This window comes from Excalfactoria chinensis, unplaced genomic scaffold, assembly GCF_039878825.1.
Source record: "Excalfactoria chinensis isolate bCotChi1 unplaced genomic scaffold, bCotChi1.hap2 Scaffold_84, whole genome shotgun sequence".
Taxonomy (NCBI): Eukaryota; Metazoa; Chordata; class Aves; order Galliformes; family Phasianidae; genus Excalfactoria; species Excalfactoria chinensis.
In genome coordinates this window covers 566121-594076 of record NW_027315716.1, presented here as the reverse complement: position 1 = coordinate 594076, position 27956 = coordinate 566121, and the positions used below count along the sequence as shown (strand labels likewise).

The 27956-nt window shown below is 51.2% G+C and overlaps 2 protein-coding genes and 1 long non-coding RNA gene across 3 annotated transcripts; 1 reads left to right on the top strand and 2 right to left on the bottom strand.

Moving 5' to 3' along the window:
- Nucleotides 1-1672: 1672 nt before the first annotated feature.
- On the bottom strand, nucleotides 1673-2614 carry LOC140265299 (olfactory receptor 14A16-like). The gene has a single exon (XM_072361209.1). The coding sequence runs from the start codon at nucleotides 2612-2614 to the stop codon at nucleotides 1673-1675; it is 942 nt and encodes a 313-aa protein (XP_072217310.1).
- A 5451-nt stretch (nucleotides 2615-8065) lies between these two features.
- On the bottom strand, nucleotides 8066-12007 carry LOC140265345 (uncharacterized). Its single transcript, XR_011906252.1, has 4 exons — nucleotides 10667-12007; nucleotides 10216-10271; nucleotides 8749-8823; nucleotides 8066-8407 (listed from the first exon to the last, which is right to left on the bottom strand). It is a non-coding gene; the product is annotated as an uncharacterized lncRNA (long non-coding RNA).
- Nucleotides 12008-17904: 5897 nt separating this feature from the next.
- LOC140265298 (olfactory receptor 14A16-like) lies at nucleotides 17905-18846 on the top strand. The gene has a single exon (XM_072361208.1). It carries the CDS (start codon nucleotides 17905-17907, stop codon nucleotides 18844-18846), a length of 942 nt encoding a protein of 313 aa, XP_072217309.1.
- Nucleotides 18847-27956: the final 9110 nt, after the last annotated feature.

The window sequence follows — 27956 nt, the reverse complement described above, 5'->3', positions numbered from 1 at the left end:
TTTAGGGGGTTCAAGTTATGGGTTAGGAGTTAGGGATCGAGTTAAGGTTAGATTACAGATTGTTATATGGGTTAGAGTCAGCGCTAGGCACCAATTCCCAGCTTCCTTACATGGAGAAAAGCTACGTGAAGACACGGACAGATATAGTTAATGGACAGCAGAGGAAAGCAAGAGGCATAGTTCTGTAAAAGTAGATTTTACCAAGTCCAAATTATATCCACTGAATCATAGAAACACTTGTGTTGGAAAGATGAGAAAGATGATCTAGTTCCAACCCCCCTGCTCTGGGCAGGGTTGCCAACCACAAGACCAGACAGCCCAGGAACACGTCAAGCCTGGCCTTGAATACCTCCAGTGATGGGACATCCACCCATTCTCAGGGCAGGCTATTCCAGTGCCTCAGCACACTCTGCATGAAGGATCTCTTCATAACCTCCGACATAAACCTCCCCTCTTTCACTTTAAATCCATTTCCCTATCACTACCTGTGTAACAAGTCAGTCTCTCTCCTGCCTTTCAAGGAAGTTCCTATCAAGTACTGCAAGACTGCAATGAGGTCTTTCTGGAGCGTTCCTTCTCCAAGCTAAACAATCCCAACTTCAACATCTTTCATCAGCCCTCTGATTATCTTTGTTGGTGCTCCAACAGGTCCATGTTTTCCCTGTGCTGGCTTTGCCAGGCCTGGGCACAGTGTACCAGATGGAGCCTTCAAAAGGCAGAGTAGGGGGGTGCAATCAGCTCCCTCTCACTGCTGGATACCCCTCTGTTGGTGAAGGCCAGGTTACCATTGGTCATCCAGGCTCCAAGAGCACAGTGCAGGCTCATGGCCAGCTCTTCATCCACCAGTGTCCTCAGTTGAATCCACTTTCCACAATGGAGAACCTCTGAGCAATAGAAAATATCTTCTCATTGTGTCAAACACAGATTTCCAGAGCCCCAAAACACTCACTGCCCACGTCCTTCTTGGCTGCTATTTCATCTCAGACACGATGAAGCTGTTGTGCTGTTGTGATCCCTGTTGTGGCTATTCCACATCAGAACATCATTCAGAGCAGTGGCAGTTAAAGAGTTCGTGTCCTGGTTCCGTGTTACTGCCACTGGGGGCAGTTTGGGTTCCCGGAGGGTCACGGACTGACATCTTGGGGTAACCCCGTGACAGAAGCATATGCTGAAATCACAAGCTGCCTAGAAAGAAGGAGGGAAAGGAACACAGTGAAAGGATTTGAGGGGAACAAAAGAAGCATAAGGAGTTAGAAAACATTAAAGATGCATTGAAGAATGAAACACACTAAAGGAAAACAACAGAGCACAAGCTTAGAGTGGGATACATTAGGAGTCACCTGGGGAGAGAGATGGAATCAATGAATCTTTACTGCTGTGTAATCTGCAAATGCACTGATGACACAATTGAGAACATCCAGAAGAGTTAGGCTACGTTGTGTGGTTTTAAGAGGAATAGATGGTGCCTACACTTATCCTGGGCTCACTACAAGCCTCTACAAAGAGCAACCTCCCAAAGAGATCCTTTCCCAATGATAATCAGCTCTAAAATGGGATCTAGGAGAGGTGGAGCCAGGCTCCACCCCTTTTGCTAGCACAGGAGATTACCTTCACCTGTACTCCTAGGCTTATTGCTTGCCTCAGGTGGTTAATCAGAGGTTCAGGCTGTGATTCAGCAGTTCCCATACAAGTAAAAAACACCCTTAATAAGTTTCCAAATGGCATCCTTCAGTGCCTGGTTCCGCACGCTGTAGATGAGGGGGTTCACTGCTGGAGGCACCACGGAGTACAGAACCGCCACCAACACATCCATGGCTGGGGAGGAGGTGGATTGGGGCTTCAGATAGGTAAAGAAGCCAGTGCTGATAAAGAGGGAGACCACGGCCAGGTGAGGGAGGCACGTGGAAAAGGCTTTGTGCCGTCCCTGCACAGAGGGCATCCTCAGCACGGCCCTGAAGATCTGCACGTAAGAAAGCAGAATGAACACAAAACACCCAAAAAACAAAGATGCACTGAGTGTCATGAGGCTGAGATTCCTGAGGTAGGGGTACGAACAAGAGAGCTTGAGAATGTGTGGCATCTCACAGAAGAACTGGTCCACAGCGTTGCCTCGGCAGAGAGGCAGTGAAAATGTATTGGCAGTGTACAGCAGGGAATGGAGAACCCCAGTGCCCCAGGCAGCTGCTGCCATGATGGCACAAGTTCTGCCATCCAGGAGGGTCCCGTAGTGCAGGGGCTTGCAGATGGCAACGTAGCGGTCATAGGACATGATGGCGAGAAGGAAAAATTCAGCTGACAGAAAGAATGAAAACACAAAGAGCTGTGCAGCACACGCAGTGTAGGAGATGGCCCTGGTGTCCCAGAGGGCGTTGGCCATGGCTTTGGGGACAGTGGTGGAGATGCTGCCCAGGTCGAGGAGAGCCAGGTTGAGGAGGAAGAAGTACATGGGGGTGTGTAGGCGGTGGTCGCAGGCTACGGCTGTGCTGATAAGGCCGTTGCCCAGGAGGGCAGCCAGGTAGATGCCCAGGAAGAGCCAGAAGTTCAGGAGCTGCAGCTGCCGTGTGTCTCCCATTGGCAGCAGGAGGAACTCGCTGATGGAGCTGCTGTTGGACATCTGCCGCTCCTGGACATGGGGAATCATCCCAGGAGAAAAAAAGGCAAGTTAGGTGAGAGTTCTCTTGGCACAAACCTGTACCGTTCCTTGGTGACCTTCCTCCTGCTGAGTAATCCAATCCTTTTCTTTCTCTGAGGGAAATGTTGGTTCAGATCCACAGCCTGAGATTGTTTTCATGAGTTGGAATAGGGATGGAAGAGGAAAGTAGGAGAGGCCTCTGCCCGTGGGCTCTGGAGAAGGCGATCCTGAGCCACCCAGGTGGGTACACTGTAAAGTGGCAGGAGTGCTCAGTTTTATTTGTAGAATGTGACGTCTCTCTTAGCATCTCTCCACATCATCTCCATGGGCTGATGCTCATTCTGTCCATCGAGCCAGGAAAGGCTGATGGAACATAAGGATGCTGCTCACAAACCTACTCATCTCCAAAGCTACAGCACAGCAGTCTCAGTGCTGTGTCAATATATACAGCTTGTCTCCCATTTCTCTGGTCATCCCTACCCTAACGGTAGGAAAATGAACAAAAGGCAGGAATTCCCATGTTTGGTCCTCTTTCTTGTAAAGTCCCCTCTGCAACACCCCGAGCATGCAGTGCAGCTGTGAGCCTCCAGCCTATGCAGCACCCTGAGCAGCAAAAGGCCCCTGTGCTGCTGGGGGTCTACTTCCCCTTCCCCACATCTCCCTACAGCTGCCTGAGCAACTCTCCGGGCAGGCTGAGTGCTGAGCCTGGCTGGCGGCTGAGTCCTTGCCCTGGCACAGTGACCTGGGATGCAGGGATCCTGGCTCTGCAGGACATATTTACACTTCCATAGGGACAGGATTCAGCTGAATCCATTCAGGCATCTTATCCTGAGGTTGTAGTCCTGGCTCCTGGAGGGGATTCAGCTCCGTCCCATGCCTCCCACACACCCAGCCAGACCAGCACTGACCACACATCTGGCCACAAGCAACTGGCCCCCTGCAACCCTCCTCTTGCACAGCCTTCTTTCTCCTCCATTGGCATTCATTCCCATCTTTGCCTGTTGCAGTCACTCTCCAGTTATCAGCTCTCACTGACTACATTTCCCTCTTGGATCCCCAGTGCTACCCCCGTGCTGGCTGTACCTCCCTCTCCCTGACGGAGCTGCCATCTGTGTCACACGGGTTGTGCTGCACTCGGTGACATCTCGGTGTCTGGTGTAAGACAAAATACCCTTAAATAGGACATCTCCTTTTTTGTTTCAAGCGATCCTTGAAACCTTCATCTGCAACACAGAGACCTCCCTAAGGAGCAGTTCAGGCCTGGAAGACTTGAGGGAAATGACTTGTTAGGTCTTTCTGCACTGTAATGAGCCCCACAGCGTATGTGGTGTCCATGAACTTTGGGGACCGAGGGAAGACTGCTGTAAGCAAATGATGGAGGTGCAGTCAAAATGCTGTCCAGAAATGTTAGAGAGTGTTGGAGCTGTAATTGGTCCCTGTGGGGCCATTACCAACAAAGCCTCCCCACAGCTGTGTTAGAGCAGATAATTGGAGGCTGTGATTACAGGCAGGCCTTCATCTTTTTTGCTTAGCACCACTACTGTGGGGAAGTGGGCTACAAACTTCAGTTCAAGATGATGAGCACAGCACCAATAGATGGTAGCCTGACAGTCACACCTGGTTTGACTGTGATGTTGTTGGCTATTCTCAGTTGGCAAAGCATGAAGAGAAGTTTGTTACTGTCAGACTTTAGCTCTTTCTACTGCCACTATTGATGGAGGGTAGTAAGGGACACCAGAAACTCCTTGAATAACTTCTCATTTTGCAGTTTTTCATATACAGTCAGTTGGCCATGAAAACCACGGAGCCCATTGGCTGTGTGCTACACCACGTCAGTTTCTAGGAAGCTGGTGAAACATTAGGGCAAGTGATTCTCTTCTTGAGATACTCCTTTAAAGAATTAAGAATAATATGTATTGTTGTCCAGGCTGAGCTGCTTACAGTAGACTCCCACAGTGACATCCACTTTATTTCCTTGTCCCTTACACAGAGGCTTTCAACCATGTCATTGCTAACTGTAAGCTCCATTCTATCCAGCCCACCACATACAGCACCCCTATTCCATCTTACCTGCCCTGCATCTCTGGCCTGGAGAGCCCAGAGCCACCCATCACACACAGCACACCCCTCACAGGACCACGTCTCATGCTGACGGTGGTGAAGCACACAGGGCCTCCAACTTTGGGTGCCAATGTGAAAAACCAATAAGGCATAACAGCCTCGCACATGGGCACCTGGGGGGCTGCTTGTTCCCTTGGGAGCTCTTGTTTGTGGCTGTGTGGAAAAAGGGCCTTTCCTCTTGGGAGGAGTATAGGAGTGTTGTCAGGGCCTGCAGAGAAGCAAAGACGAAGGATAAATCTCACATGGAGCTGAAGATGGTGAATGAGATAAAGGATAATGAGACGATCTTCCTACTGGTTTTAATTTCTCTTTGGTTTTCCTCTTTTTCTCTGAAAGCTGTTAGTAACTCAAGCCTTATGTGGTATTTGAATAAAGCATATGGCTTAGACAGATACGATTGTGAGAGGGCCAACGCATACAGGAGAAGCATTTTGTAGAAATCTCCTAAAGAAGCTGATTTTTTATTTCACTTGTGTATGAGGGTCGTTTCACCTTCATGTAACTGGGGGGACTGTGAATCTGGTTGTCTCTGCCCCAATTCATGGGCAGGACGTGACCGCGTTGAACGAACTAGAGAAGGAACGTGGCTGGTAAAGGGCCATAGAAGTGATTCTTTCAGCACAACCTGTCAGGTCATCCCTTGCCTGCAATAGTTGTGCTGTGGTGCCAGAGACCTCCATCAGGACTGTGTGATCAGTCCTTGCTGTTGTGTCATGAGCAACAACTGGTGAGACTGCAGAACCATCAAAGTAAGGCAGTGCCAGGGTGAGTGCCAGTGCAGGAGTTGAGGTGAGTGTCTGCAGCACGCAGGGAAAAGGAAGCCAGTGTAGGACTGCTTAGAACAGCCTTGGGTGGAGATGGCAAGAGCGCTGGCAAGGCTGGAGGGCCCCAGCAGGAAACCAAGCTCTTTGTCCTCTTTGCTGCAGCAGTTGTGTCTGCCTCCACCCCTTCCTAGACCTCATTTAAGGGTAATCTCTTGCTGGAGATCCCTGCCTACCTGAGGCTCTCCAGAGGCAGGCAGCTCTGCTGCATTTGGGCTTGTTCTCATTTGCTGTATCCAAAGACTTTGCCCCCCTGCTGTTATCATCTCAGCATAGCATTACAACAAGCATAGGCTGCACAAGGACTGCCATTGTGAATGTGGTTTATTAGCTAAAAATTTAGCAAGTATTACCCTGCTCTAATATCATTTCATATTATTTTTCCAGCAGTAAGAGGAAATCAAGAAATCACTTCAGAAGCACATGAAAAAACAGTGTGAATCGATGGTCTCTCATGGAAAAGAGTGTTCCAATGGTGTCTACCCAACTAGTGCTATGATAACATTTTTTCTCCTTTCTTACATCACACACCTCCCAAGCTCCGAGCCATGCGGTAGGCAGGATGTTGGGTGTACACACTGGACTTGGTGATACAGCACCAGATTATGTCTTCTGGAGTAATTGATTTGAAAAGTATGGAAAGTGTTTGCCATCCTTACTCAGATCACATACTATCCTACTCTGCAAGAAACCCCGAGAAGAATTTATAGGATTATTCAATGAGCGAGGTACTATTCATGGTGAGTAAACGTGGTAGAATGAACTTGTTACTGATTACGAGCAGCTTTCCCTCACTTACGCTGCTGTAAATTTAAATTAACTCCACTCAGTCGACGGCGAATAACTGATATAAAAACAGAGTAAGAGGAGAATTAGTCTGTAAGTATGTCTAGAATGAATAAACAGCAAAAAATTGCTGGCGTGTAGAACTCCCCCTTGAAGCTTAGCTGCAAGGTTACTTTTATAACTGATATTTTCATTCTTGGAGGGGCTGCACTGCTGCTCAAAAAGGAGGTCTATACTGAGCTGCTACGTGCTAAAAACACCCATGGTTTGCAGAATCCCACTGAGTTTGGGACAGTCCTTGGGCACAGCCCAGCAAGCGAGGGCAAGCAGCTCTCCTGTGCAGTGCCCTGCTGTGCGCTGCTGGCTTGCAGCTGTTTTTTCACTGGAGGATGCTGGGCTGACACAGGAGGGGAGTGATTTGAACACTGCCTCCCCTTCCTCACAACCAATTCAGCAGATGCTTTATAAGAGCAAACAGAAGCTCTTGTCTTCAGCTGGGAGGTGTCTGCTCCTTCCTGGCTCCCCAGAGCAAGCGTTGCATTCAATTATATTTGTATGGCAGTTCCCACTGTGGGGTTTGGAACTGGCCAATGCCTCTAATTACCAACACAAAGCTATTACAATAGTAATAAATATTAAATATAATCTGCAGAGATCTCAGGATGCCTTTCTGGTGGCATATTTTTTATGCTCATGACTGTATCTCCTGGATGTCGTTTAATTTTAGCTCTGCCTTTTAGATTTTGAGAACAAAAAACCTGCCTTCCTCCCTCTGTGATGCTGACCACAGACCCTGCTCTCACCTGAACTCTGGCCGTGGCTTTTCCTGCCCCACTTAACCCCCTCCCCTCCCTTCCCCCAAGCAGTGGGTTGGGTAGGGTGCTATCACCTCTGGAACTTGCAGATTAAAAGGCAAAAAACTGACAGTAAACTGCCAGTGGCTCATTTACTGTTGACGGTGAGTCAATCAAAATCCTGCTTTCCCCCTGCTTCCTGGCTTTCCCTCCTGTGTGACTTCATGACCCAATTTCTGATGTGTTCCACACTGTTACTTTCTTCCCCTCAGAGTTTAATTGCTTCTGTTTCACATTTGGGTGCTGAAAAGTTGTCAGAAGCTGTACAATCCCCTCCAGCAACAGATCCTGTTTATATTGCTGTAAGCTATGTTTTGCAGTGATATGATAAGTAACAAAAGGGAGAAAATTAAACAGAAACGCACATCTCTTTGTATAAAACCCTGTTATCTGCCAAGTTTTACTCTGAGGGTCACCAGAAATGCTAGCACAGTGTAAGGAAGCCTCCAAGTCTGCCTGCACAGGGCATTCTGAAAGCAGCACCACAGCAACTTGCCTTACACCAGGGACAGCATTTACCCAAACAGAGGTCAGTCTCAGGACTGAGCATCCACAGTGTGCAGAGGAGGAGGGAGAGCAGCAGGAGGAAGGCTGGAATTTAGAGAAGAAGCTGTGGCAACAATTTAGAGCAGAGGTTGTGCTGTGATCATCTAAGGATGTCAATAAGGCGAATAGCTTTTAAAATACCAATCATTGTAGCTGGAGGGGAGAAAAAAAAGAGGAAAGCTTTTGGGCACATAAACCCATCTTGAATGACATTTCAACTCTCCTCCCATTTTCACAGGATCTGAAATAGACCCATTTCTTCTCTGTCAGGATCCCATGCCTTTTTTGTTGGTATTTTTCTACCTCTTTTTGTCTTGAATACATATCTGAACTTTTATTTGCTGGAAACCACCTATGCAGTAAATGAAAATGGATACCTAAAGTTACCAAGTGTTTTATTTACTGAAAGATATTCCTGGTGCAGAGAATGCTTGATGAAACTTTTGGTATTATTTGTGTCAGTATTTTAAGAATTGAAATTATCCAGAAATACTCATACGAATCAGGAACCCTTCATGATCATTTTTCATCCAAGTGACACAACCACCTTCACACATCTCTGTAGACCTTTTAGGTGATCAGAACTTGCTGACGCTGGGAAACATTTAGTTTGGTCAAGATGTCAATGATGATTTCTTCATTCGTGCCTGCAGGAAACAAATGGAAGCCAGTCAGGCTGCTTGCACAAGAATCAGAACTGCCCTCTGGTCTTGTGCCGCCCCCAGTCCCCTCCACAGCCAGTTCTCAACAGCCCCAGGACCACATCCATGCACACAAAGCTGCCAGGACCCGCTCCACCAGAGGAGCCGTATTTCAGGACATAAGAAAGGCAGCTGTGTTTCCTCTTCCCAACTATTTTTAGGGCAGTTGTGCAGCAGAGCAATACAAGCAGCTGCGCTTCCCTCGAACAAACCATCCGAGCTGCCATTCCCAGTGCTGGGAAAAAAAACAACAAAACAACTTGACCTGCGGAGGGAGATCAACTTACCAAAGCCCTTCATGGCCTTCCTGAGTGCTGTGCTTCTTGCTCAGCGCTGAAACTCGAGATCCCCTTCATTGTTGCCTAAGGCCACAAGAAAAGGATTTAGCAAAGGCAGACTTGCACCCGTGCACACAGAGAGTTGAATTAAAACAAAACAAAGCACATAAAAGACGTGAACACAGAGATAGTAAAACTCCACCCACACAAGTGATGTTGTATCAGACTTCTGTCTCACGCAGCAGCCTATTCTAGGGGGACTTCCCAGGCACATCAGAAAGAAGCCACAGGGGCACAACTATATGGAGAACATATCTCCATGCTGCTGCCCACAGAGTCTGCAGTGAAACAAAAGCTGGACCACCTTGCATCTGTGTCCAGTCCCACCAGGCCTTCTTCCTAGCAGTTCTCCGTGTCAGTCATAAAGCAGTGTGCTCCCATCATAGCCCTAGCTACTTCTCTTGTAGCAGGTAAGGACCATTACTCAGCACCATTGCTTTTGCTCTACTCGGCACTGATGAGGCTGCACCTGGAGAATAGTGTCCAGGTCTGGGCTCCCAGTACAAGAGACAGCTGGACACACTGGAAATGGAGGGCTACCAAGATGGTGAAGGGACTGGAAGACGTCTTCTATGACAACAGCCTGAGAGAAGTGGCTGCTCAGTCTGGAGAAGGGGAGCTCAGGAGGATCCCACCCATGGCCATCAATCCATGCAGGGAGGGACAGAGAGAATGTAGCCAGGCTGCATCCAGTGGAGCCCAGTGCCAGGACCAGAGCTTGCCACCAAACATCAGGAGCACTCCTGCACTGTGTAAGTGCTGCAGAGCTGGCACAGAGACCCACAGAGGCTGCAGAGTTTCCTCTAGGTGATCTCCAAGCCCAGGATGTGGCCCTCGGCACCAATTCTGCTGGCCCTGTTGCAGCAGGGCCTGGACCAGATGGGCCCAGAGGTCCTTTCCAACACCAATCATCCCGTGCTTCTGCAACACACCATGACATGCTGTGTTTGGCTCAAACTGGCCATTCACAAACAGCTTTCTCCTGCCTCTTGCTCAGTGCCATCTCTGTGGGATCACACTGCCTCCTACGATCCAACTCTGTTCCAGTCAAGGTCAACACCAACGCAGCGCTGACCTTCATGGAGCCTGGGCTTTGGGAAACAGGCACAGGAATAACCACTGCACGGGTGGAACCTTGTGGGTTGAACCAGGAGGGAGCAGTACGCCCAGAGAGCTTATCTGGAAAAATACTTCCTCTGGGTACTGACATTCAGTTGCATTTTCCATTCACTCTCAAGCAGGAGAAGCACAGACGTGTGGGGCACTATCTTCTAGAAGGAGGAAATGGAAAGAAGCTACAAATTCACCACTAAAAAAATAAAAGACTGACTAATCCTGACCCATCCACACTCCCTATGTTTATCTGAATGGAGCAAACGCCTGGCACAGCGTGGTACAGCAAACAAGCACACTCACCATCGCTCGAGGTTTTGCTCAGTCTCTTATGGCTCAGGTCCACCAGCAGCTGGCAACTGCAATAACAGACAGAAAGAGAAGGAGTTTTCTAGCAAAGCTCTACGTGAGAGAAGGACGCCGCGCACAAGCAGATCATGGCTAAGAAATGCTTTTTCTATCCCGAGAGTGACAGCCTGGCTGAGGTTACAAAGAGAAGCAGACCGCCACCCTCGTCCTGCCCACAGCGCCCGAGTGCTGCTGTCATGAGCCCAGCACACGGCGTCCCCATGTCTGTGTGCACTGTGGAACCCCACAGATGTGACAGCGGGGTCTGGCTTGTGGGGCGCTTCTCCAAGGAAACCAGTGCACGGTGTCAGGAGGGGAAGAGGAAGCAGCTCATCCTGCCACTAACGCTGCCATTGTGCGTCCCTCCCCAGGACTCCTACAGCTTCCTCTTCCCAGCCCCGCTCACCTCGCAGGCTGCAGACACTGCTGGGCGCTCACACTCGATGGATGTCATCTTCTTCTTGTGCCTCTGGGCCACTCTCTGCAGGGCTGCGCTGAGTTCCTGCCGCTGCGGCAAGAACTGCTGCTCCTGTGCTGACGGATGGAGGAGTTTCGTGCCGGCACCCAAAGCACGTTGTCCCCAGGCTCCCGGTGCCACGGCAGGATGCTCCTCCCCCCCATCGCCCCTCAGCTCTCGCATCCTCCTACGATCTGCCTAAGGACGCAAAGACCCTGCGGACGGATCCGGACGGGCTGCGAGGTGATGACGTCACGAGGGCGCCACGACCTCACGGGCGAAAGGGAAAGACCCCAGCAGGCAGCGCTCGCCCCATTCGGCGGACCGACCAATGGGAGCGCAGAGGAGGCGGGGCCGAGCGCGGCTTCTCCGCCAATAGCGCTTGCGGGCGCCGGTCCGCTATGACGACGCCGGTCCGCTATGACGGCGCGAGTTGCGGAGCTCCGTGCGGGTCGAGCGCTGCTCCGCCGCCCCGCGTCCCCGCCGCCGCCTGTGCCGTGCCTCGGGGGACGCCGGGCGGTCAGGCGAAGCCAGCGCAGGGGCAGAACTGAGCCGTCCTCCGGAGTCAGCGTGGCGGTGGGGCGCTGCTGGGCGGTGAGAAGCGGCGGCTGACCGCGAGCAGCGGAACGCGCCCGGTCTCGAGGAGCAGCTCCTGGCTGAGCCGGGCAGCCCCGAAAGAGAGGGACCGATCCCACGGATCGAGACGTGTGAAAGCCTGGCAGAGAATCAGGCGGGCGCCCGCAGGGAGGTGCAGAGAGGACGGAGCCAGACCGCACCCGGTGGTGCCCGGCAGCGGGACCGGAGGCACGCGCTGCAGCACGGCAGGTCTCCCCGTAGCGCTGCCACCACCGTGCTTCTTCCCCTGCCGTGCGCTAGGCAGGCTGCAGAGCACGTCCATACAGCGCACGCCCAGAGGTGCCTGTCCCGTACAGTGTGTTCAGCGGCTGGGGGATGTTGGGCTGGTTGCGGTGAGCCAGGAGCTGCAGCTCCTCAAGCTCTTCCTCACTGACAGTCTGCCATCACGGCTGCTGCTGCCGTTGTCCCTGTTGCCTTGTTTTGTGCCTGGGGAAGGAGATGGTCACGTACTAACCACATCCCTCCCCGTGCCTCCATTCACTGCAACAGGAGCTGAGTCGAGTGCACCTGTGGGGATGTGGCACCCACAGCCTCTCTGGGCAGCAGTGCCAGGGCCTCAGCTCCCCCTCAGTGAACAACTTCTCTCTGACTCAGAAGAGTCACAGGCACGTTAGAGGAGTTTCTTTTTTCCTGTACAGTAGGGCTTTGCCTCCAACTTTGGCTTTGTTTCTATCACTAGCTATCAGATAGCTAAGGAAGTTCATAGAATCACAGAATGACCCGGGTTGGAAGGGACCTCAAGGATCATGAAATTCCAACCTCCCTGCCTGGCAGGGCCACCAAACTTCCATGTTTACTAGGTCAGGTTGCCCAGGGCCCCATCCAACCTGGACTTGAACACCTCCAAGAATGGGGCATCCACAACCTCCCTGGGCAGCCTGTTCCAGGACCTCGGCTTCCTGATTCGTATGAGTGTTTCTGGATAATTTCAATTCTTAAAATACTGACACAAATAATACCAAAAGTTTCATCAAGCATTCTCTGCACCAGGAATATCTTTCAGTAAATAAAACACTTGGTAACTTTAGGTATCCATTTTCATTTACTGCATAGGTGGTTTCCAGCAAATAAAAGTTCAGATATGTATTCAAGACAAAAAGAGGTAGAAAAATATCAACAAAAAAGGCATGGGATCCTGACAGAGAAGAAATGGGTCTATTTCAGATCCTGTGAAAATGGGAGGAGAGTTGAAATGTCATTCAAGATGGGTTTATATGCCCAAAAGCTTTCCTCTTTTTTTTCTCCCCTCCAGCTACAATGATTGGTATTTTAAAAGCTATTCGCCTTATTGACATCCTTAGATGATCACAGCACAACCTCTGCTCTAAATTGTTGCCACAGCTCCTTCTCTAAATTCCAGCCTTCCTCCTGCTGCTCTCCCTCCTCCTCTGCACACTGTGGATGCTCAGTCCTGAGACTGACCTCTGTTTGGGTAAATGCTGTCCCTGGTGTAAGGCAAGTTGCTGTGGTGCTGCTTTCAGAATGCCCTGTGCAGGCAGACTTGGAGGCTTCCTTACACTGTGCTAGCATTTCTGGTGACCCTCAGAGTAAAACTTGGCAGATAACAGGGTTTTATACAAAGAGATGTGCATTTCTGTTTAATTTTCTCCCTTTTGTTACTTATCATATCACTGCAAAACATAGCTTACAGCAATATAAACAGGATCTGTTGCTGGAGGGGATTGTACAGCTTCTGACAACTTTTCAGCACCCAAATGTGAAACAGAAGCAATTAAACTCTGAGGGGAAGAAAGTAACAGTGTGGAACACATCAGAAATTGGGTCATGAAGTCACACAGGAGGGAAAGCCAGGAAGCAGGGGGAAAGCAGGATTTTGATTGACTCACCGTCAACAGTAAATGAGCCACTGGCGGTTTACTGTCAATTTTTTGCCTTTTAATCTGCAAGTTCCAGAGGTGATAGCACCCTACCCAACCCACTGCTTGGGGGAAGGGAGGGGAGGGGGTTAAGTGGGGCAGGAAAAGCCACGGCCAGAGTTCAGGTGAGAGCAGGGTCTGTGGTCAGCATCACAGAGGGAGGAAGGCAGGTTTTTTGTTCTCAAAATCTAAAAGGCAGAGCTAAAATTAAACGACATCCAGGAGATACAGTCATGAGCATAAAAAATATGCCACCAGAAAGGCATCCTGAGATCTCTGCAGATTATATTTAATATTTATTACTATTGTAATAGCTTTGTGTTGGTAATTAGAGGCATTGGCCAGTTCCAAACCCCACAGTGGGAACTGCCATACAAATATAATTGAATGCAACGCTTGCTCTGGGGAGCCAGGAAGGAGCAGACACCTCCCAGCTGAAGACAAGAGCTTCTGTTTGCTCTTATAAAGCATCTGCTGAATTGGTTGTGAGGAAGGGGAGGCAGTGTTCAAATCACTCCCCTCCTGTGTCAGCCCAGCATCCTCCAGTGAAAAAACAGCTGCAAGCCAGCAGCGCACAGCAGGGCACTGCACAGGAGAGCTGCTTGCCCTCGCTTGCTGGGCTGTGCCCAAGGACTGTCCCAAACTCAGTGGGATTCTGCAAACCATGGGTGTTTTTAGCACGTAGCAGCTCAGTATAGACCTCCTTTTTGAGCAGCAGTGCAGCCCCTCCAAGAATGAAAATATCAGTTATAAAAGTAACCTTGCAGCTAAGCTTCAAGGGGGAGTTCTACACGCCAGCAATTTTTTGCTGTTTATTCATTCTAGACATACTTACAGACTAATTCTCCTCTTACTCTGTTTTTATATCAGTTATTCGCCGTCGACTGAGTGGAGTTAATTTAAATTTACAGCAGCGTAAGTGAGGGAAAGCTGCTCGTAATCAGTAACAAGTTCATTCTACCACGTTTACTCACCATGAATAGTACCTCGCTCATTGAATAATCCTATAAATTCTTCTCAGGGTTTCTTGCAGAGTAGGATAGTATGTGATCTGAGTAAGGATGGCAAACACTTTCCATACTTTTCAAATCAATTACTCCAGAAGACATAATCTGGTGCTGTATCACCAAGTCCAGTGTGTACACCCAACATCCTGCCTACCGCATGGCTCGGAGCTTGGGAGGTGTGTGATGTAAGAAAGGAGAAAAAATGTTATCATAGCACTAGTTGGGTAGACACCATTGGAACACTCTTTTCCATGAGAGACCATCGATTCACACTGTTTTTTCATGTGCTTCTGAAGTGATTTCTTGATTTCCTCTTACTGCTGGAAAAATAATATGAAATGATATTAGAGCAGGGTAATACTTGCTAAATTTTTAGCTAATAAACCACATTCACAATGGCAGTCCTTGTGCAGCCTATGCTTGTTGTAATACTATGCTGAGATGATAACAGCAGGGGGGCAAAGTCTTTGGATACAGCAAATGAGAACAAGCCCAAATGCAGCAGAGCTGCCTGCCTCTGGAGAGCCTCAGGTAGGCAGGGATCTCCAGCAAGAGATTACCCTTAAATGAGGTCTAGGAAGGGGTGGAGGCAGACACAACTGCTGCAGCAAAGAGGACAAAGAGCTTGGTTTCCTGCTGGGGCCCTCCAGCCTTGCCAGCGCTCTTGCCATCTCCACCCAAGGCTGTTCTAAGCAGTCCTACACTGGCTTCCTTTTCCCTGCGTGCTGCAGACACTCACCTCGACTCCTGCACTGGCACTCACCCTGGCACTGCCTTACTTTGATGGTTCTGCAGTCTCACCAGTTGTTGCTCATGACACAACAGCAAGGACTGATCACACAGTCCTGATGGAGGTCTCTGGCACCACAGCACAACTATCGCAGGCGAGGGATGACCTGACAGGTTGTGCTGAAAGAATCACTTCTATGGCCCTTTACCAGCCACGTTCCTTCTCTAGTTCGTTCAACGCGGTCACGTCCTGCCCATGAATTGGGGCAGAGACAACCAGATTCACAGTCCCCCCAGTTACATGAAGGTGAAACGACCCTCATACACAAGTGAAATAAAAAATCAGCTTCTTTAGGAGATTTCTACAAAATGCTTCTCCTGTATGCGTTGGCCCTCTCACAATCGTATCTGTCTAAGCCATATGCTTTATTCAAATACCACATAAGGCTTGAGTTACTAACAGCTTTCAGAGAAAAAGAGGAAAACCAAAGAGAAATTAAAACCAGTAGGAAGATCGTCTCATTATCCTTTATCTCATTCACCATCTTCAGCTCCATGTGAGATTTATCCTTCGTCTTTGCTTCTCTGCAGGCCCTGACAACACTCCTATACTCCTCCCAAGAGGAAAGGCCCTTTTTCCACACAGCCACAAACAAGAGCTCCCAAGGGAACAAGCAGCCCCCCAGGTGCCCATGTGCGAGGCTGTTATGCCTTATTGGTTTTTCACATTGGCACCCAAAGTTGGAGGCCCTGTGTGCTTCACCACCGTCAGCATGAGACGTGGTCCTGTGAGGGGTGTGCTGTGTGTGATGGGTGGCTCTGGGCTCTCCAGGCCAGAGATGCAGGGCAGGTAAGATGGAATAGGGGTGCTGTATGTGGTGGGCTGGATAGAATGGAGCTTACAGTTAGCAATGACATGGTTGAAAGCCTCTGTGTAAGGGACAAGGAAATAAAGTGGATGTCACTGTGGGAGTCTACTGTAAGCAGCTCAGCCTGGACAACAATACATATTATTCTTAATTCTTTAAAGGAGTATCTCAAGAAGAGAATCACTTGCCCTAATGTTTCACCAGCTTCCTAGAAACTGACGTGGTGTAGCACACAGCCAATGGGCTCCGTGGTTTTCATGGCCAACTGACTGTATATGAAAAACTGCAAAATGAGAAGTTATTCAAGGAGTTTCTGGTGTCCCTTACTACCCTCCATCAATAGTGGCAGTAGAAAGAGCTAAAGTCTGACAGTAACAAACTTCTCTTCATGCTTTGCCAACTGAGAATAGCCAACAACATCACAGTCAAACCAGGTGTGACTGTCAGGCTACCATCTATTGGTGCTGTGCTCATCATCTTGAACTGAAGTTTGTAGCCCACTTCCCCACAGTAGTGGTGCTAAGCAAAAAAGATGAAGGCCTGCCTGTAATCACAGCCTCCAATTATCTGCTCTAACACAGCTGTGGGGAGGCTTTGTTGGTAATGGCCCCACAGGGACCAATTACAGCTCCAACACTCTCTAACATTTCTGGACAGCATTTTGACTGCACCTCCATCATTTGCTTACAGCAGTCTTCCCTCGGTCCCCAAAGTTCATGGACACCACATACGCTGTGGGGCTCATTACAGTGCAGAAAGACCTAACAAGTCATTTCCCTCAAGTCTTCCAGGCCTGAACTGCTCCTTAGGGAGGTCTCTGTGTTGCAGATGAAGGTTTCAAGGATCGCTTGAAACAAAAAAGGAGATGTCCTATTTAAGGGTATTTTGTCTTACACCAGACACCGAGATGTCACCGAGTGCAGCACAACCCGTGTGACACAGATGGCAGCTCCGTCAGGGAGAGGGAGGTACAGCCAGCACGGGGGTAGCACTGGGGATCCAAGAGGGAAATGTAGTCAGTGAGAGCTGATAACTGGAGAGTGACTGCAACAGGCAAAGATGGGAATGAATGCCAATGGAGGAGAAAGAAGGCTGTGCAAGAGGAGGGTTGCAGGGGGCCAGTTGCTTGTGGCCAGATGTGTGGTCAGTGCTGGTCTGGCTGGGTGTGTGGGAGGCATGGGAGGGAGCTGAATCCCCTCCAGGAGCCAGGACTACAACCTCAGGATAAGATGCCTGAATGGATTTAGCTGAATCCTGTCCCTATGGAAGTGTAAATATGTCCTGCAGAGCCAGGATCCCTGCATCCCAGGTCACTGTGCCAGGGCAAGGACTCAGCCGCCAGCCAGGCTCAGCACTCAGCCTGCCCGGAGAGTTGCTCAGGCAGCTGTAGGGAGATGTGGGGAAGGGGAAGTAGACCCCCAGCAGCACAGGGGCCTTTTGCTGCTCAGGGTGCTGCATAGGCTGGAGGCTCACAGCTGCACTGCATGCTCGGGGTGTTGCAGAGGGGACTTTACAAGAAAGAGGACCAAACATGGGAATTCCTGCCTTTTGTTCATTTTCCTACCGTTAGGGTAGGGATGACCAGAGAAATGGGAGACAAGCTGTATATATTGACACAGCACTGAGACTGCTGTGCTGTAGCTTTGGAGATGAGTAGGTTTGTGAGCAGCATCCTTATGTTCCATCAGCCTTTCCTGGCTCGATGGACAGAATGAGCATCAGCCCATGGAGATGATGTGGAGAGATGCTAAGAGAGACGTCACATTCTACAAATAAAACTGAGCACTCCTGCCACTTTACAGTGTACCCACCTGGGTGGCTCAGGATCGCCTTCTCCAGAGCCCACGGGCAGAGGCCTCTCCTACTTTCCTCTTCCATCCCTATTCCAACTCATGAAAACAATCTTAGGCTGTGGATCTGAACCAACATTTCCCTCAGAGAAAGAAAAGGATTGGATTACTCAGCAGGAGGAAGGTCACCAAGGAACGGTACAGGTTTGTGCCAAGAGAACTCTCACCTAACTTGCCTTTTTTTCTCCTGGGATGATTCCCCATGTCCAGGAGCGGCAGATGTCCAACAGCAGCTCCATCAGCGAGTTCCTCCTGCTGCCAATGGGAGACACACGGCAGCTGCAGCTCCTGAACTTCTGGCTCTTCCTGGGCATCTACCTGGCTGCCCTCCTGGGCAATGGCCTTATCAGCACAGCCGTAGCCTGCGACCACCGCCTACACACCCCCATGTACTTCTTCCTCCTCAACCTGGCTCTCCTCGACCTGGGCAGCATCTCCACCACTGTCCCCAAAGCCATGGCCAACGCCCTCTGGGACACCAGGGCCATCTCCTACACTGCGTGTGCTGCACAGCTCTTTGTGTTTTCATTCTTTCTGTCAGCTGAATTTTTCCTTCTCGCCATCATGTCCTATGACCGCTACGTTGCCATCTGCAAGCCCCTGCACTACGGGACCCTCCTGGATGGCAGAACTTGTGCCATCATGGCAGCAGCTGCCTGGGGCACTGGGGTTCTCCATTCCCTGCTGTACACTGCCAATACATTTTCACTGCCTCTCTGCCGAGGCAACGCTGTGGACCAGTTCTTCTGTGAGATGCCACACATTCTCAAGCTCTCTTGTTCGTACCCCTACCTCAGGAATCTCGGCCTCATGACACTCAGTGCATCTTTGTTTTTTGGGTGTTTTGTGTTCATTCTGCTTTCTTACGTGCAGATCTTCAGGGCCGTGCTGAGGATGCCCTCTGTGCAGGGACGGCACAAAGCCTTTTCCACGTGCCTCCCTCACCTGGCCGTGGTCTCCCTCTTTATCAGCACTGGCTTCTTTACCTATCTGAAGCCCCAATCCACCTCCTCCTCAGCCATGGATGTGTTGGTGGCGGTTCTGTACTCCGTGGTGCCTCCAGCAGTGAACCCCCTCATCTACAGCGTGCGGAACCAGGCACTGAAGGATGCCATTTGGAAACTTATTAAGGGTGTTTTTTACTTGTATGGGAACTGCTGAATCACAGCCTGAACCTCTGATTAACCACCTGAGGCAAGCAATAAGCCTAGGAGTACAGGTGAAGGTAATCTCCTGTGCTAGCAAAAGGGGTGGAGCCTGGCTCCACCTCTCCTAGATCCCATTTTAGAGCTGATTATCATTGGGAAAGGATCTCTTTGGGAGGTTGCTCTTTGTAGAGGCTTGTAGTGAGCCCAGGATAAGTGTAGGCACCATCTATTCCTCTTAAAACCACACAACGTAGCCTAACTCTTCTGGATGTTCTCAATTGTGTCATCAGTGCATTTGCAGATTACACAGCAGTAAAGATTCATTGATTCCATCTCTCTCCCCAGGTGACTCCTAATGTATCCCACTCTAAGCTTGTGCTCTGTTGTTTTCCTTTAGTGTGTTTCATTCTTCAATGCATCTTTAATGTTTTCTAACTCCTTATGCTTCTTTTGTTCCCCTCAAATCCTTTCACTGTGTTCCTTTCCCTCCTTCTTTCTAGGCAGCTTGTGATTTCAGCATATGCTTCTGTCACGGGGTTACCCCAAGATGTCAGTCCGTGACCCTCCGGGAACCCAAACTGCCCCCAGTGGCAGTAACACGGAACCAGGACACGAACTCTTTAACTGCCACTGCTCTGAATGATGTTCTGATGTGGAATAGCCACAACAGGGATCACAACAGCACAACAGCTTCATCGTGTCTGAGATGAAATAGCAGCCAAGAAGGACGTGGGCAGTGAGTGTTTTGGGGCTCTGGAAATCTGTGTTTGACACAATGAGAAGATATTTTCTATTGCTCAGAGGTTCTCCATTGTGGAAAGTGGATTCAACTGAGGACACTGGTGGATGAAGAGCTGGCCATGAGCCTGCACTGTGCTCTTGGAGCCTGGATGACCAATGGTAACCTGGCCTTCACCAACAGAGGGGTATCCAGCAGTGAGAGGGAGCTGATTGCACCCCCCTACTCTGCCTTTTGAAGGCTCCATCTGGTACACTGTGCCCAGGCCTGGCAAAGCCAGCACAGGGAAAACATGGACCTGTTGGAGCACCAACAAAGATAATCAGAGGGCTGATGAAAGATGTTGAAGTTGGGATTGTTTAGCTTGGAGAAGGAACGCTCCAGAAAGACCTCATTGCAGTCTTGCAGTACTTGATAGGAACTTCCTTGAAAGGCAGGAGAGAGACTGACTTGTTACACAGGTAGTGATAGGGAAATGGATTTAAAGTGAAAGAGGGGAGGTTTATGTCGGAGGTTATGAAGAGATCCTTCATGCAGAGTGTGCTGAGGCACTGGAATAGCCTGCCCTGAGAATGGGTGGATGTCCCATCACTGAAGGTATTCAAGGCCAGGCTTGACGTGTTCCTGGGCTGTCTGGTCTTGTGGTTGGCAACCCTGCCCAGAGCAGGGGGGTTGGAACTAGATCATCTTTCTCATCTTTCCAACACAAGTGTTTCTATGATTCAGTGGATATAATTTGGACTTGGTAAAATCTACTTTTACAGAACTATGCCTCTTGCTTTCCTCTGCTGTCCATTAACTATATCTGTCCGTGTCTTCACGTAGCTTTTCTCCATGTAAGGAAGCTGGGAATTGGTGCCTAGCGCTGACTCTAACCCATATAACAATCTGTAATCTAACCTTAACTCGATCCCTAACTCCTAACCCATAACTTGAACCCCCTAAAGTATACCTAAAGTATCTTAAAGTACAACCTTCACCCTTTCCTGTCCTAAACTTCAAGCTAAACTCAAGCTCTTTCCCCTAAACACCAACCCTTATCACATCCCTCGCCCTAACACTAACTCACGTGCGAGCACTGCACCTAGCACTAAATCTAACCATCAGTGCTAGCCCTCAGCCCTAATTCTAAGCTTAAACCTACCTCTAACACCGAACCTTGTCCCTGACCCTCTGGTTGGCAGCTTGTTATCTGGTAGGGTACATCAGGCCGCTGCTCTTTCAAGCTGTAATGGATGGTGCGTTAAGGAAGAGAGAAAGCTTAGTAGTTTTACTGGTGGCAGCCAAGGCTTGGTGTCTCACAGCTGCTCTGAGCTCCTGGTTAAAGCATTCAGGAAGAGCAGTAGAACCAAAGTGCAGCACGCTTAGGAAGGATGATAGGCTTGTGTAGAAGAAAGGCCTTTCCCGGAAGCAAGCAGTGGGCTGGGGTTGGCACCAAAACCAAACCCTGCTTGCACCTTCCCCTCTCGTCATTCCACATGCTGACACTGATTTTAAGAGCAAAAAACCAAGACTACAGCGAAGAAAGAAAGCTCTAGAACAACTTGGCTACTTTATTCACCCCCTTCCCTTTCCACCACAGATGATTCTCAGCCAACCTCCAAGAGCCACGTTACTGCTCTGCTGACCCTTCTCTGGGACCCATCAGCGCACTCAGAAATGACTGAGAGCAACACGTGCACACAGACACACAGCACAGCCCTACGTGTCTGCTTCTCCATTAGGAAATGGCATCAAAAAGAGCAGGAGAGGAAAGCAGGCATGGTGAGAGAACTGCTTTGGGCAGCAAGGAAAGGCCAGCTGAAGCTCCCGGGTTAAGTCCCCTCTGCAGAGGGTGCCAGCGATGCCATCTCCTTTGCAGACTCTTCCTGTGTGGGGAGAAGGGTTGGGGTCTCCCTCATCCCTGGGCTCTCCAGCATCCTGAGGGTCTCTCTGCACTGGGGTTCTCCCATGAGAAATGAGCTGCCAGCCCTGAGAGAAACTCTTCCTGCAACCAGGGACACTTGCAGGGCCAATAACAACACATGGACTGGGCGATGGTTAATGAGGATGGAGCTCCAGATGAAGCTCTTCCTGCAATGCGGGCATTTCTAGGGTCTCTGCCCTGAGTGGATCCCCTGGTGCTTGATCAGGTAGGAGCTGTGGTTGACCACATCAGTTTCTTCCTACGTGTGAGGAGCTCTGCACTCTGCACAAAGCCCTTCTCACACTCGAGGGCATTTCTAAGGCTTCCTGCCATGTCAGCTCAGAGCTGCTGCAGGCACGGATAGGGCTTCACCCAAGTGCAGACCCTCTGGTACCTCAACAGGTTCCAGCTGTATCCAAAAAGCTCTTACATACAGGCTGGCACCTTTATAGAGTTCCTCACGTGGACCCCCAGGTGTGCAATGAGCTCTGGATGGAGCTCTTCCTGCTGTCAAGGCACTCCCAGGTCTACTGAGGGGTGTACTGAGGTTAACTGAGGGGTCTGTTGGGGTTTACTGAGGGGTCTACTGAGGGGTCTACTGGGGTCAACATAGGGGACTACTGGGGTGTACTGAGGGGTCTACTGGGGTGTACAGAGGGGTCTACATAGGGGTCCACTAGGGTCAACATAGGGGTCTACTGAGGGGTCTACATAGAGGTCTACTGGAATCAACTGAGGGGTCCCCTGGGGTCTACTGAGGTCTACTGAGGGGTCTACTGGGGTCTACTGAGGGTTGAGCTCCAGACAAAGCTCTTCCCACACACCTTGTGAACAGAATTGTTCCCTTCCTGGTGACCCATCAGCCCAGCTGAGGTATCCTTCAGGTCCTCATCTGCTGCCCCACAGCCTCCCCCACAAACCCTTCACTACTTCTATCATCATTAAGGAACACCCCAACCCACGCCATCCTACGGTCCTGTGACCATCCAGGACCCTTCCAACACAAGCCGATCCACGCTTCTTTGATCATCAAGGAGCCTCCCAAGGAGCGCATGCCATCCCAAACACAAACCATTCTCTGGTTCTTTATGACCTTCAAGGACTCTTCCAGCACAAACCGTCTTCTGTTCCTGTGACCTCCCAGGACCCTCCTGTGCTGGTGACGTCACAATGTCGCGCTGACCTCACAGAAGCCCCCCCGGGGTGGGGCAGGGGCAGTGGGTCAGCGCCGAACCTGCCGGCCCCATTCTGCAGGCGGTGCAGGTCCTGCGAGCAGCTGTGCCAGTGGTGCAGCAATGCGGGCCCAGTTTGCCAGCGGAACATTAACAGCTCTGCAGCGCGTGGAGCTGCTGCAGCAGCTGGAGCAGGTGAGCTCTGGGTGGACGGGCACAGAAGGGCCGAGCTGCCGGCTGGAGGGCACCCTGCCCACGGCATGGCAGCAGAGAGCCGGGTGCCAACGCCGCTCCTTTCCCCTCGCACAGGCTCACGAGCGGATGATGGAGAAGCGCACGGCCGCGGCCAGGGCGTCTTTGCTGAAGGTGAGCAGATGCTGCTGTGTGGGGTGCGGTGGGGTGGGAGAAGTGCCCTCGTGTGGGTCTGCAGCTCCAGCCCTGCAGGCCCTGCTTGCCCCGATGGAGGAGGCAGGAGGGGACGGAGCCCCGTGGGAGCGCCGGTGCCCTGACGGCCGCTGCTCTTCTCTTTCCCACAGGACGCCCAGCAAATACGGGCTGAAAGAACGGCTGCCCGTAAGGAGGAGCTGGAGCAGGTAGGGGGCAGTGAGGGCTCGTCCTCACAGCTCGGCATCCTCACGCCTCTGGCTGTGCAGGAGGACCTCGGTCCCCATCCCTCGGGTCCGTGGGACCCAAGGCGGCCAGCCCTCATGACAGCCGTTGTCTTGCAGGAGAAGCAGCTCATTGCCCAGCTGGAGGAGCAGCTGAAGGCTGGGAGCGAGGAGATGGAGGTAGTGTGGAGGGGCGAGGGGAGCGGGGCTGCCCACCCCCGTGTTGTGGACATGGAGCTCAGCCTTTTGTCTGCCAGGTGCTGCGCCGGGAGAAACAGCGCCTGCGAGAGGAGCGGGAGGAGCTGGAGCTGGAGGGTGCCTGGTGAGTGCATGGGAGCCACCCATGGGACCCTGCACCCCACGCCTGCACACGGGGGTCTCTGACACACCTGGGGCAGCAATGGGACTGCAGCGCTGCTGGGGATGGGGCTCTGCTTCCTGCATGGTGTGGCAGAGCGGCCCCGTCCCAGCCCTGGGGTGGGCACACGCTGCTGGGGAGCCCCCGCGGTGACAGAGACCGGCAGCTTCCAACCAAGCCTTGTTGCCCACAGGCGGCAGCATCAGATGGAGCTGGAGGTAGAGCGCGTGCCTGGGGCTGTGCTGCCAGAGCTGGTGGAGGCACAGCTGGTAAGGGGCAGAACACACGGCACCCTCACCCCATCCAACAGTGGTCTCCCTGGGGACTGTTGTGCTGCTGGGCTCCCGAGTCCTGCATGAAGCCCTGCTGCGCAGCAGGCCCTGACCACCATCCCTGCCCCATCTTCACCTACAGGAGAAGAAGGAGCGGGCCAGGAGACGTGGGCTCTCCTTCTGGATGCAGTGAGTCTCCCCTCCTTGCCCTGTGCCCAACCGACAGCAGCCGGGCTCCCATCAGTGGGCTGATGGCCAGGACCCCTCTTTTGCCCCACAGGACCATCTGCCTCATCTTGGTCTGCCTCCAGCTGCTGCTCGTTGCCGTGCTGGGCTTTGCCCTATTTTACGCCCGGCACTATGACCAGGAGCTGCTCTATCGGCTCCTGCTGCGGGTGCTGCCCCAGCCAATGTACGCTTCCGTGGCGTACTTTGCAAGCAGGACCCTGCGTGTGGTCTGTGATGGGCTGCTGCCCATCTGACCGCCCAGCTCAATAACCCCTCCCAGCTCGGGGCTGCGTGCTGGGGCAGGGGACAGGGCTCTGTCCCCACGGAGGGGGCCTGTCCTGTGCTCCTGCCCCCAGGCACAGCAGTGGGGCAGTGCTGGCAGGCGGCTGAGTGCCACCACGTTGGACTTGTTGGAAATCAGTCTGGACTGTCATCGGGAGTCGCTGTCAGCTGAAGAACAAACCTCCGACGGCCCATCAGACGGAAGATCCGCACCCGACAGCAGGACGTGGCTGGATCTACGGGCGCTGAACCGCCTCGCTTTGCTGCCTCTCTGTCCCTCCTTCCCTGCTTTCCGTCTTTTCTCTTGGTCTTCTTTCATTCTTTGACTCATCAAAGCAGCCGTGGCCTATGCTAACGGCATCTCATTGTAATTAGCCCATTAGCCAATGTTACCTCCAATTGGTTGTTAAGAAAGCCCTCAATAAATACATACCTATTATTCCCCTCAGTTTGGTGGTTGTGACTCTTTGCTGAGCAGGGGAGGCTCAGGAGGTGGGAAAAGATCCACCCCTTGAAAAGCACAGAGTGAGAGCAGACGTAGATAGGAAGAGAAATGGGATGGGCAGCATCCCTCTGCACTCAGATGCCTGCTGCTTTGTCTGCATGCATCTCTTCTGCCCACTGCAGTTTATCCATGAAGGCTGCAGCAAAGATAAAGTGTCTCTGCTATGGAGCCCTGGAGGGGGATAGAGATGGAAAATGGGGAGAAATGGAAACTAAAAGCAGAACCCCGAGGCCAAATGGGTCAGCCCTACAGCAAACTGCATAACCCCAAGAAATAAAAGGGTGAAGCCCTTTCAAAAGGGCCAAAGGTTGAACCCCTTTAGCAAAAGGGTGCACCCCAGTGCCAAATGAGATCCACAGCTGCAGCTCCAGTGCTGTGTTCATTGTTGGGCCCCTCACTACAAAAAAGGCTCAGGGGAGACCTTATTGCTCCCTATAACTTCCAAAGGGAGGCCGTGGTGAGCTGGGGGTCAGTCTCTTCTCTTGCATAACAGTGATAGGATGAGAAGGAATGGCCTCCAGCTGCACCAGTTGAAACGAGATGATCATTACAGTGCTCCTCAATGCAGGCCATCCTATGATCCTATGATAAGATATTGAGAGCCCCTCAATGCCCTCCACTGCACCCCAGTGCTCCTCAGAGACCCCAATGCCCTCCATTGCCCCCAGTGCCCCTCAGAGCTCCCCAGTGACCCTCAGAGCCCTCCCCAGTGTCCTCCATTGCTCCTCAGTGCCCCTCAGAGCCCCCCAATGCCCTCCACTGTCCCCAGTGCTCCTCAGAGCTTCCCTGTGTCCTCTACTGCTCCCCAGTGCTCCTCAGAGTCCCCCAATATTCTCCAATGCCCATCAGTGCCCCTCAGAGCCTCCCAATACCCTCCACTGCCCCCCAGTGCCCCTCAGAGGCCCACAATGAAGTCCACTGCCCCCCAGTGCCCCTCAGTGCCCTCCATTGCCCCCAGTGCCCCTCAGAGCACTCAGAACCTCCCAGTGCTACCAAAGCCCCCCTGCATCCCTCAGAGCCCCCACTTCCCCCTGGGGCCCCCCAGTGCTGAGTACTGACATTGTTGGTCTAAGGCTGGGGTGCTGCTCACTGGGAGGTGACTGAAGGGAGTGACGTTTGGGTGACATTGGGGCTGTGTTGGAATGACGTTGGGGTGATGCTGGGGTGACATTGGTGTGACATTGGGGTGGTATTGTGGTAACACAGGGGTGATATTGGGGCTGTGTTGGGGTGATGCTGGGGTGACATTGGGGTGATATTGGGTCTGTGTTAGGGTGACATGGGGGTGATGTTGGGGTGACATTGGGGCTGTGTTAGGGTGACATGGGGGTGATGTTGGGGTGACATTGAGGTTGTGTTAGGGTGACATGGGGGTAATGTTGGGGTGATATTGGGTCTGTGTTAGGGTGACATGGGGTTGATGGGGTGACATTGAGGCTGTGTTAGGGTGACATGGGGGTGATGTTGGGGTGATATTGGGTCTGTGTTAGGGTGACATGTGGGTGATGTTGGGGTGACATTGGGGCTGTGTTAGGGTGATGCTGGGGTGATGTTTGGGGTGATGCTGCTGGGTTGATGTTGGGCTGACGTTGGGGTGACGCTGGGGTGATGTTGGGGTGACACTGGGGCTGTGTTGTAGTGACACTGGGGTGATGCTGTGTCATGGTTACCTAGATTTACCTGTGCCTGTGACAGAGGGCAGCTGCCCCATAGGGACCCCAGCCCGGAAAAGGAAGGGAAAAAGGGGAATGGGAAAAGAGAACAGTGGCAGCAATCTAAGGAGGAAAAACTTATTTTACTAAATATGATATCGGAATACAAGATAACACAATATAATACAATATGATTGAGGCCAATAAATCGAACAAAACAGAGAGACACAGTCCCCGAAAACCGAGAGGCCTACTGTGAACTCTAGGCGACACGGCTGGAACGCTTCCCACTGTCCGAGAGCCTGAGAGAGAGAGAAAGCTCCATCCTGGGAGCGAGATTATAGATGTCCTCCTCCCGTGACTTCTCTCTGGCCACGACATCCTCTGGGATATGTAGTTCTCCTCCGAGAGCTGAGTACTCGGGATGTTGTTATTCCACAGAACTGGAATATGAACCTTTTAATGATCCACACTGCACATGATGTTATGATGTGGAATATTGACAGCAACATAACAACACCATGACAACAGGGCAGAGGTGGTTCTATTGGACACAGTGGGAACTGTGGGATAAACTGGGAAATACAGGGCAGAGTCAAAGTGGCATCTGTATGTAGGTTTCTCCAAAAGCAATACAAGAGTTGGTAAAAACTCTGCAGGATCAAGTGGTGAACCTTGAGGAACAATTACAAAGAGAAAAACATAATTCAGTTTTGTTGGAAATGGCTTTTAAGGAGCTGTTAACGTGTACGGATAGCAGCAACGCTGTCGTTCATAACTTGCCTCAAGAAAAAAATCCATCCTCTAGAAGGATTGGAAGAAATAAAGTCCAGGCTTGACAAATTAGAGGACTCGCCAACTCAATTGTGTCCTTTGATAAAAACTGAAGATGCATTTGATCACAGCCAGGATCTGGACCCTCAAATGAATGTTAAAGAAATTCCCTTCTCTGCCACTGAGTTAGCAAAATTAAAAAGAGATTTTGGTCGCTCTCCAAAGGCACAGTATGTATGGAGGGTCAGTCTCACTGGTGGAGACCAAATAGCGTTAGCTGAAAAGGAAGCTGAAGGTTATTGGGGACCAGGAGTATTTATAACAACTGGCAACAGTAGTTAAAGATGCTCCTTGGTCCTTAACACAGAGGGATGCCTATTGGGCAGGTGGTCTTAACACTTTAGAAAGGGGAGACCCTCTTGTTATTACTGGGACAGCTGATCAATTAGTGGAAAGTGTTCAAAAGGCTGCCTGTCTCCAAATGATGCACGACAGAAAGCTGCAGCCACATCATGAATCACCTGTTGCCTGTTGATCCTGAGAGGATGACTCCTTTAATCAGGGGGCTTCCAGAATCGCTGAAACCCATGGGCGTACAACTGCCAGGGAAGATACAGGCTGTGTCTC

Excerpts from the sequence above, each read along its gene's own strand:
- LOC140265299 (XM_072361209.1), bottom strand. The coding sequence starts at position 2,614 with ATGTCCAACAGCAGCTCCATCAGCGAGTTCCTCCTGCTGCCAATGGGA.
- LOC140265298 (XM_072361208.1), top strand. The coding sequence starts at position 17,905 with ATGTCCAACAGCAGCTCCATCAGCGAGTTCCTCCTGCTGCCAATGGGA.